This window comes from Orycteropus afer, unplaced genomic scaffold (assembly GCF_000298275.1).
Source record: "Orycteropus afer afer isolate SDZICR_OR568_19922 unplaced genomic scaffold, OryAfe1.0 scaffold00001, whole genome shotgun sequence".
Classification (NCBI taxonomy): domain Eukaryota; kingdom Metazoa; phylum Chordata; class Mammalia; order Tubulidentata; family Orycteropodidae; genus Orycteropus; species Orycteropus afer.
Genome location: NW_006921588.1, coordinates 29,400,857 through 29,411,965, shown reverse-complemented (window position 1 = coordinate 29,411,965; position 11,109 = coordinate 29,400,857). Strand labels below are relative to the sequence as shown.

The following is an 11,109-nucleotide window of genomic DNA, read 5'->3' as shown; positions in this document are numbered from 1 at the left end:
TTGATCTTGTATTTCTGAGGACTTGTCACTAAGGCAAGTTATTACATAAACCCTTATGTGGTTTCTGATCACTCATTTCCATTCTACATTACTCCTAAATCAGGTTCTCCAAGGACATTTGTAACATCTCATGTCTAGGTTAAAACAGAAATAAACAAACCTCAGATGGCTCCAGCCTAGAGACTAGAACTCAACGTCTTAGTCATTATTCAAAGCTGTCTACAAGCTGACCCCTCCCCATTTTTCTCCACTGTTTCGCATCATGAATGTTCCACTCCAGACAGATTGGTCTTCTCACCATCTTTTGAGAATGTACGTCCAAGGAGGACCAGCCTGAGACCCACCTTCTCCCAGAAGCCTGATTCTTCCCCATTCCCTCTCACAAATGCTCTTTCTCTCTCACTTTGGAACTACTGTTACTATCGCTATCTCCAAACCAAAAAAACCAAACTCACTGCTGTTGATCCGACTCAAAGTGAGCCCTCCTTGGGTTTCTGAGGGGGTATCACTACGGAAGAAGATTGGCCAACCTTCCTTCCAAATAGTGGTTAGCAGTCAAATGCCTTAGGCACTACACCACCAGAGCTCAGCTACTGAAAACCCTATGAGTACAGTTCTACTCTGACACACATGGCATTGTCATGAGTTGGAATCGACTTGATGTCACCTAGTTTACTAGTATCATTGCTATAAGATGTGTTGTTTGATAACAGTGCCTTGATTTACCTTTGAAAACGTTCCTCCATTCCATAGGGTCCAGTGGCACCATCAGTTAAACTGCCCTGCCCTGCCTGTCAAGAGATGAATCCATGACTCAAGTTGGACCAATCATACCCTTCTAGGAAATTGAATCTTAAATGAATTCAAAAAAGAAAAACAGTTGGGACTTAAGTATCCCAATGGTGGTCCTTTCAAGATATTGTCCATTTGTTCCAGATTTCTGCAGCTTATAACCAAAGTCCCCACATTTGGTTATAAGCTCCCTGCACTTGTTTGTATATTATCTTAGATTATGAGTTAAAGGTTTGGGATGTACATGTTTTGCTTTGCCAGCTAGACCTTATGCATGCATCCTAAAGAAGCAGACTGGGTTTTTACTGTGTTATTCCACGTAACTGAGCACAATGTAAGTGTTTAGTAGATATCTGTATAATAAATGAAGAACAGTCTTAGAAAGTCCATTTTTACATAGTATAATTTGCAAGCAAACTTATATCCTTTTTGAGGCAAGGTGATAAATAAATTTTCAAGTACAATTTAAGCATTTTCTTGAGTATGATAGTGGTCTTAAAGAAAACTTGCAACAACTTATACATCTAAGAATAGCTTGAAAATAATATTATCATGGGCCACACTTCCCCAATTTTAGGAAAGGAAAGAGAAACTAAAATTTTATTTCAGACATAGTCTCTGAATTAAAATTAAAAAAAAAAAGTTTGGGGAAAATAGATATTTTGGTTAACTAGTGCCACTCTAACAGAAATACCACAAATGAGACAGCTTTAATAAACAGGAGTTTATTCTCTTACAGTTTGGAGGCTAGAAGTCCGAGTTCAAAGTGCCAGGCTCTAGGGGCTGGGTGAAAGTCCCTTGACCTTGGCTTCAGCTCTGCCTCTAGATCTCAGCCCACTGAAGCTAGAGGCTTTCTTCACTCAGGCAGCTGCTGGCTGCTGAGGCTGATAAACCCAAGGTTGACAAGTAAAAAGGCACAGTTCCCAATGTTACCAAAGCACAGCAGGCCATTAATTCAAGTCCAATGAAAGTCCCAAGATTGGCTGAGCATGGCAGGTTACTGAATGAAGACTTGGCTACATGCAGAGTTCAAGTGTGCCAAAAAGCTAGAGACCTTCCTCAAAGCCGCTTCTTATATACAGGAAGCAGACTACATCTCTAAAGCAGCTACTCAACTGCTCCAGCAGATTCCACACGGAGTTAACTACCAATCTCAACATGGGGAATAACTACTTCCAGCTGCCCAGCCACTCAACCAGGCCCAACCAAGTTGACAACAACCTTAACTACCACAATAGACAAACAACAAACAATATACTTTGGTCTTGAGCTTTCCCTGGAAACAAGGCATATTGCTTCTCTATTGTCAGATGACAATGGACAACAGTTGCACTGTGTTTGTGAACCAACTTACTAAGCCTAATGTATAAATAAAGCAGATGATTTTTTTTTTTACTTTAAAAAAAAAGGAAGTTAAGGTTTCTTAAAATTATCTGACATACATCAATAATTTAACTGAATGCTTAAACAATTCAAAGAACAAACAAAATGGTTAGACATAATAAACACAAACAAGCTTGGGCATATCATGTGTTCTGAGTTTTGAAAATACAGAATACAACGCACTCTTCCAAATAATGAAACATGTACTTAAAATGCACAAAAGAGCTCACCCATGATAAAAACAGTAGGATATACAAATTCTCTTCTTTTCTTTTGATTGTCTTTTGAGAAATGAAAGTTTTGCAGAAGTCTTTCAATAGTGTAGTCATCTGTTTTCTTTATCTTAACCTAGTATGTAATTCAGTCATCAGAAAGGACTGAAAACAACAATTTGGAGTTATTTTGAGTCAAGTGCAATGGTTTCTGGAATTTGCCTTGAACCCACACTCGCTGCATTTTCACTTGTTTTTTCCTATTAACTTGTAAGCGACGATCAACCAGATTTTGCTTCTCATCCAGCCCAGCCTTGCAGAACATACTGCGGACTTCCCCTGTGAGACAAAAGATATGACACGTGACTAGACATGAGGGAGGGGGCAAGGAACAATGGAACACTGATGGAATGACTGAACATTTCAATTTCATTTATTCTAAGAAAATGTCTTTAGTACAAACTGGTGAAAGAAACCTGCTTTCTTATCCTTCACACAAATATACTAAGTGTAAACAGGGTAACTCAGTAGGCATAAACAGATATATAACACTATTGATTGCAGCTTGTAATATTTTGAATAGTGCCTCCTTTTTGAATTTTTCTTGATTTATAGGGACCCAAAATGGTACATTACAAAAGTATTCACATAAGTTTAGAGAAATAAGTGCAGGATTCATTTGGTACTGTCAGAAATGCTTTTTTAAAATGAGGAACTGAAAAAGAGAAGTAATTTTCAATGGACTCATAAAATCACAGCCTTTGGCTATGTCATGTCATCAAATTTTTTCATACCTGGGCTAATAGTGCCTCTAAACTGGAACAGAGTATACCTTCACTTGGGTTATGAAACAAGTGACTCTTGAAGCACTTTCAATGGAGAAAGAGTAAAAGGTAAAAAGCCCATTTTCAAGCTTTTACCTAAAACAGTCACAGGCACCGAACTGTGAAAACATCTGATGTTTAACCAACCACTGATGCCTCATTTTTACAGCTTTTGAATTTCTTCTTGCAAATAGTAACCAGAGTTTTAACAGCTAATTACTTCCTCTTATAGGTAAACGTACCTTTTGTGAAGAAATATGCTCTGGTACCATCTCCACGAACATAAAAATTTTCAGATAAACAACACCCTACAATAGAAATAACAGTGAAAGAGAAACTTAGTACTCCTTCTGAAAAAAAAAAAAAAGCTTGACATGAACTATAAACAAGTCATGCTTTAAAACACATGAAAGTAACAATCCCAAAGCTAAATATAATATTACCCTTTTTAAAACGAAGTTGAGTCTTATCATATCTTCCATAGTCCCGAAATAACAACATTCCCCCTGGTTTCAGTAAGTTGGACAGTCGGTTTACAACACTTTGCATCCTTTGAAAACAAAACAAGATACTCTGTTTGTGGACATTTTGTTTTATATGACAGATTTAACCTCCTGAAGACAGAATAAGAAAAGTTTGATAAGGCCAAAGACAAATAAACCACAAACATAAGGGCAACAAAAACCAACAATGGTTTATGTAGAAGGGAAGAAAAGACACTGATTTACTAAATAATGAGGTTCAAAAGGCAGAGTATCAAAAAATGACCCAGATGCTATAATCTCTACCAAAGCAGATCACCTTTTATTCTGCAGAGCCACTGGGTGGGTTCAAACTGCCAAACTTTTGGATAGCAGCCAATCATAAACCACTTCCACCATCCAAGCTCCTCCACTAATGACTGTAACAACTTAGTAATAAAAGAAAGAACTAAATGAAAAAACAAAACACCCAGATGACTAGCCTTTGCAGAGTGTGATGTATGATGCCAAAGCTGAATTGCAAAGTCCCACAGATGTGTCCTGATATTTACAGTAAATTATGGTAGCTTCAAATCCCAAACCAAAACAAACTCACGGCCCTCAATTCGAATATGACTCATAGTGACCTCTCCTTGGGTTTTCGAGGCAGTATCACTATGGAAGCAGATTGCCCCATCTTCCTTCTGATGAGTGGCTGGTGGGTTTGAACCGCCAGCCTTCTGGTTGGCAGTCAAGTGCCTTAGGCACTATGCCACCAGCTTCAAGGCAGATAAAAACTGAAGGCATTACATTTTCATTGTGAGATTTAAAAAAATCCAGAACCTAAACAGGGATCTTCTTTTCTACAAAACTAGCTCCTCCTCTTGACTTCTTTGCTTAGTTCAAAGGTATCATGATTCACCAGCATAATACCTCGGTGAAATCTTTTGACCATTTTTATTTTTCTTTCTTCCACTATCCTCTCCACAACAATTGACCAGTACAAAGCAGTTGCTATCTAGTAGATTCCAACCTCCCATGGAAACTGCATGTATGTCAGAGTACGACCATGCTTCATAAGGCTTTCAATGGCTAATTTTTCAGATGATCCCCAGGCCTTTCTTCCAAGGCAACTCTGGGTGGACACGAACCTCCAACCTTTGGGTTAACAGCCAAGCACATTAACCACTCAGAGACTGAGGCCACCAAATTCTATGTCTTCTTTTTCATGGCATCTTTGACATTTTCTCTCTTGTTTCCCTCTGGTACTTCCTTAAGAACAAACCACTACCTCCTCAGGCCTGGAAATGGAAAAACTTCCTAACATGTTTCACTGTTCTTCCCATGAATTCTTTCTGCATATTATTGAGCAAATTATTCTATTAAAATCAACACTGACGGAAGCAGTAGTCAAGAATGGGAATGATGTACTATTGCACTGTACAAATCTGCTAGACCTCTTTAAAGTGTTGAAAAACAAAGATGTCACTTTGAGAACTAAGATGAGCCTGACACAAGCCATGGTGTTTATTTACTTATTTGTAAACTTTTCATTGTGATTTGGGTGAAAGTTTACAAAGCAAATTGGTTTTCCATTCAGCAGTGCACACACGTTTTGTTTCATGACATTGATTACAATCCCCATAATGTAAGAGATCTTTTCCCACTTCTTCCCAGGGGTTACCTTTTCCCTGTGCCCTTCTTTCCTATGGATTCCTGCCTTCTGAGCTTTCTTCCTGCCCAAGTGCTCTCCTTGTGCTCTCCCACGGTTGATTGTTCTAAGGAGTGCACCTCCCTGGTATTATCATTCACATTGTAAGCCTGGCTATCGTTGGGCTGAAAGTTAAGCCACAGGAATGAGTTCAATTCCAGTCCCAAAGGGTGACTTATGGCCACAGTCTTGGGGCCACCAGTCTCTATCAGACCAGTAAGCCTGGTCTTTTTCATGATTTTGAATTTTGTTCTTCATTTTTCTCCCACTCTATCCAGGATCTCCAATTTTGATTCCTCTCCAAGAGGCTGACAATGGTAGCAGGCACCACCTAGTTCTTCTGGCCTCAGGGTCATGTAGGCTGAGGTCTGCATGTCTACTAGCCCCTTGGACTAATTATTTTCAGGCATCTTGATTTTCTTCACTCCTCTTCGCTCCAGACGAGAGACCAATAGTTGGATCTTAGATAGCTGCTTGCAAGCTTTTAAAAGCCCAGTTGTCAGTCACCAAGGTAGGACAGAGAACAGTGTTTTTGTGTACTATGTTGTGCCACTTGAGCTTGATGTCCCCCACAATCATGGTCCTGAGCCCACAGACCCAGAGATTCACTCACTCAAGGTGTTTGATTACGGCTAAGAAGTTATCATAACTCTGTCTCCTGTAAGCTCTATTATATATGTGAAGATTTTTATAGCACATACAGTTACGTATGTAGAAAGATCATCTGCCAAACCCATATACGCTCATGGGTATATTCCCACTTGCCTACCCATACCTGATCATCTTGCCTATCTACCTACGTATCCACTCGTAGATTAATGTTTATCATTACTGATAAAGCAGTATTGCGTATGTAATAGTATTTACCTTGTTGTCGGTACCTTTCTGTGTCTTCCTTTTCCTGGTCACCCACTTTTGGTATACTGGATTTCCCTTCATCTAATTCATTATGTGTCTCTTAACTAGCTAGCAAATTTCCCTCCCCTCTTCTTCCAATGCTGGTAACCAACAAAGAATATTTCCTTCCATATGTAAACCTTTCCTTGACTTTTTATAGTAGTGGCCTCATACAGTATTTGTCCTTCTGTGATTGACTCATTTCACTTAGCATAATGTCCTTCAAGTTCAGCCACGTTATGAGGTGTTATATTGCATAGTATTCCGTTGTGTGTATGTACCATAGTTTGGTTATCCATTCATCTACTGATGGGCACATAGGTTGTTTCCATCTCTTTGCTATTGTGACTAGTGCTTCAATAAACATGGGTGTGCATGTATCTATTTGTGTTCTGGGTCTCACTTCTTTAGGATGGGATTGCTGGATAAAATGGTATTTCTATTCTCAACTTTTTAGGGAAGCAGCATACTGTTTTCCACAATGGTTATACCATTTTTCATTCCCACCAATGGTGTATGAGAGTTCCAATCTCTTCACACCCTCACCAGCATATGTTGTTTTCTGTCTTTCTGAACTTTGTTATTATTGCTGGGGTGAGGTGATATCTCATTGTTTTGATTTGTATCTCTCTAGTAAGTCATGGTCTTTTCAATCATCTCATAAGCAGGTAAAAGCTGGACAACAAATAAGGAAGACTAAAGAAGAATTAGGAGCTCCGGTAGCATAGTGCCAAAGGCACTTGACTACTAACCAGAAGTCAAACCCACCAGCCACTCCTCGGAAGGAAGGTTGGGCAATCTACTTCTGTAGTGATACCGCCTCGGAAATCCAAGAAGGGTTCGTTATGAGTTGGGGGCAACTCGACAGCACATAACAACAACAACAAAGAAGAATTGATGCTTTGGATCATAGTATTAGTGAAGAATATTAAATATATCATGGATTGCCAAAAGAATGGACAAATCTGTCTTTGAAGAAGTACAGCCAGAATTCTCCTTTGAAACAAGGATAGTGATACTTCATTTCACTTACTTTGGACACGTTATCAGGAGGAACCAGTCTCTGGAGGAGGACATCATGCTTGGTAAAGTAGAGGGTCAGCAAAAAAGAGGAAGACTCTCAATGACATGGAATGACACAGTAGGCTCAAACATCAATGACCGTGAGGATGGTCTAAGACTGGGCAGTGTTTTGTTCTCTTGTACACAGGGTTGCTAGGAGTCAGAATCGACTTGATGGCACCTAACAACTAACACTGTCTAAAATGTTGATTTGGTTAAATCATTCCCTTGCTCAAAATTTTCATGATTTGAATCCACAGGATAAAATCTTAACTTCTCAGTGGAATCCTTAATATCTCTAACTATTGACCCCAATTAACCTTTGCAACATCTTCCCTACTATTTATCATTTGAAGCATCTGTCCTAGCCAAACTCATATATGCTTGGCTCTGAGCAGTCATCCATGCCTCTGCTCATGGTTTCCCCTCAAAGAATTCTCTCCTCCTCATTCTCTAAGTATTTAAATTCTGTTCACACAAGACCCAGCTCAATATGGGAAAGCCTTTGCTTTCCTTCTCTGTATTCTTGTAATATTTACTATTTATTCTACTCACCTGGCCCTCAATTAAGCATGATCCTTGTAACTGCCCTTGATTTAGCGTTATGATTAAGAGTCATAGCCTTACAAGTGATTATGGGCCTGGGATGGCAAAGATTTCAGATCGTGTATCAGTGCTGCAATGATCAGCATTGGCTGCCTACAGACTCTACTGAGAGGGACTCTGAGGGCTCAGTGGAAATGATGGAGTACAAAATTGATTATCAATGTCTGACATGGGCAGGGAATGGTAAATGGCCACCTGTGTGCTAAATATTTGCTGTCTCTGCTTTATCCAAGCCACTTAAAACCTCAGGTTTTCATATTTTACAAATGAATGGTCTGAATCAGGTAATTCATAATTTTCTTCCCATTAAAACACTGTTCAGTAGAATAGTAGAGTGAAAGCCAGATTATGTCAAGTTATGAAGTAGGTAGGTAGTAAGAAAATGAAGGTAACCATGAAAAGAAGAGAGAAATATGACAAAGTGATAACACGATTAGGTTAAGATTAGGTTTGTTTTTAAAAAACGAACATCAGAGGGAAAAAGAAAAATATTTTTTTCATTGTTTACTTTATTATAGATTATTTTCACAATGTATTTATATCCTCAAGCTTTGGCAGTTAAAGAAAACAAAACCTAAACCCTAAGATACTCACTTTCAGATACTCTGTACATGAATGTTCATGTACAGAGGAGGAAAGGAAAATCTCTTTCTGCATGAATTAGTAAAATAAATATGAAGCTAAAATGCAGAAAAACAGAGCCAAGTACTTCAACATATATTCACCTCCTTCAGAAAACCCTTTCTCCCAACTATTTGTTAATGTCTAGGATTGTGGGTAAAGGCAAGGGTTGGGGAGCTGCTTTCCCTGATCATCCTATCTTGATCCATAACACAGTACCAGAGCCAGTTACTGAGATGGGATGGACCAGGGATGTGATGGATAAGACAAGAATGGGAGAAAGTCCCTTTTCTTTCTTTATCCTACTTGGGCCAGCTCTGTTATCCTCACTCATTTCTGGATGGAGGGAGAAGAGAAGGAAGAGCAGAAATGATAAAGGAGTATTTACTGATTACCTACTGTATACTTGCATCTGTGGTAAGCACATTATACCCAACCCAAAACCGTTGCTGAGTTGATTCCAATGTACAGCTACCCTGTAGGACAGAGTAGAACTGTCCCATAGGGTTTCCAGTGCTGTAAATCTTTATGGAACCTGACTGCCACATCTTTCGGAGTGAACCCATCTTTTTCGTGGGTTTGAAACTCTGATCTTTGGTTAGCAGCCGAGCATTTTAACCACTATACCACCAGGGCTCTTTAAACATGTTATACTTTCTTTTATTTCAATGTCAAAAAGGACTGTGGTTTTATTCTCATTTAAGCTGGAACTCTTAGACTCAAGCTCTAGCTGAATTGCTTGCTGTTCATTTGTGTCTAGATTTTCTAAGCTGCCAGGAAAGCCACTTTTCTAGAACTTATCCAGGTGCTGAATCCACTATCACTACCACGGTCCTGTTGGTGTTGTTATTGTGTGCTGTGGAGTCGATTCTGACTTATAGAGACCCTATATGACTAAGATGTTTTCCAAAAAACCAAACTCACTGTCGTTGAGTTGGATCCAACTCATAGTGACCCCTCCTTGGGTTTCTGAAGCAGTATCACTACGGAAGTAGATTGCCCAATCTTCTTTCCAAAGAGTGGCTGGTGGGTTTGAACTGCCAGTCTTCTGGTTAGCAGTCAAACGCCTTAGGCACTACATCACCAGAGCACCTTACATGCTTTAGTGGCTATAATTTTTATGGGAACAGATGGCTAGGTCTTTTCTCCTAGGGAGACTGTGGGTAGGTTTGAACTGCTGACCTTCTGGTTAGCAGCAAAGTGTATAATAATAATAATAATAAAAAGCAGGGACTATAGCTACATAGGAAAAAGTTTCTATAAGTCATTTGAATTAAGTTATTATAAATCTGAAATACATGCTCATAAGTTAGATATATAAGCCCTAGAGCAAAACTAAGAAAATAACTTTTAAAAAAATCATTAAAGGAATTAAATTGAGACACTAGAAAATATTCACTCCACGTAAAAAGAAAACAGTAAAGGAGAAACAGAGGGACAGATACAAAAAAAAAAAAAAAAGATATAGAAATCAAAAAGCAAAAGGCAAGTGTAAATCTAACCATACAAATAATATTAAATGTGAATGGATTAAATAATATAACCAAGAGGAAGAAGACTGTAAGATAAGATTTCAAAAAACAAAACAAAACAAAACAAAACCAAGATCAAACTAATTGTTGTATAAAGGACACACACTTCAGAGTCAAAGATACAAATAAGATGAAAGTAGTTGGATGGAAAAATATATACTATGCAAATAACAACCACAAAATAGCTGTTGTCGTGTGCCATCGAGTCAGACTTGACTCATAGTGACCCCTCCTTGGGTTTCCGAGGCACTATCACTACGGAAGTAGATTGTCCCATCTTCCTTCCGAGGAGTGGCTGGTGGGTTTGAACCACCAGCCTTCTGGCTATAATCCCCCAAAAAAGACACCAAATTCACTGTTGAGTTGATTCAACTCACAGCAATCCTCCTTGGGTTTCCAAGGCGGTATCTCAATGGAAGTAGATTGTCCCATCTTCCTTCCAAGGAGTGGCTGATGGGTTTGAACCGCCAGCCTTCTGGTTAGCAGTCAAATACCTTAGGCACTACGCCACCAGAGCTCCTGTAATAGTATCAGACAAAATAAACTTCAAAAAAAGTTTTATTAGAAGAACAATTTTTAATGATTAAAGAGTCAACCCATCAGTAAGATACAGCAATTATACATATATACGCATCTTACAATGAGCTCTGATGGTACAGTGGTTAAGCACTCTGCTGCTAACTGAAAGGTCAGTGGCTTGAACCCACCAGCCATGCTGTGGGAGAAAGATGATTTACTGCCTTGGAAACCCTATGGGGGCAGTTTTACTCTGTCCCATAGGGTTACTAAGAGATGGGAATCTACTTGATGGCACTGGGCTTTTTTTTTGGTATCCAACTTATAATGGAGCCCCAAAACACACGAAGCAAAAACTGACAGAATTAGGGGAGTTCCAGCAAGATGGCGGACTAGACAGAAAGACTGCACAGACCCTCTTCAACAAAGAAAAGGGAAACCAATTAACACAAACACAGAAGATAATCTTGGACCCCTGAGCCTTGAAGGGAA

At 39.1% G+C, this 11,109-nt stretch overlaps 1 protein-coding gene across 1 annotated transcript in view; it reads right to left on the bottom strand.

Annotated features, from left to right (window-relative positions):
• Window positions 1-2,535: 2,535 nt before the first annotated feature.
• Window positions 2,536-11,109, bottom strand: part of METTL8 (methyltransferase 8, methylcytidine) — a 108,142-nt gene continuing 99,568 nt past the window's right edge. The window contains exons 7-9 of the mRNA XM_007953024.1: window positions 3,655-3,761; window positions 3,454-3,519; window positions 2,536-2,726 (exon numbers count right to left, since the gene is read on the bottom strand). Of these exons, the coding sequence (XP_007951215.1) occupies window positions 2,536-2,726; window positions 3,454-3,519; window positions 3,655-3,761 (364 nt within the window). The remainder of the gene's footprint in view (window positions 2,727-3,453; window positions 3,520-3,654; window positions 3,762-11,109) is intronic.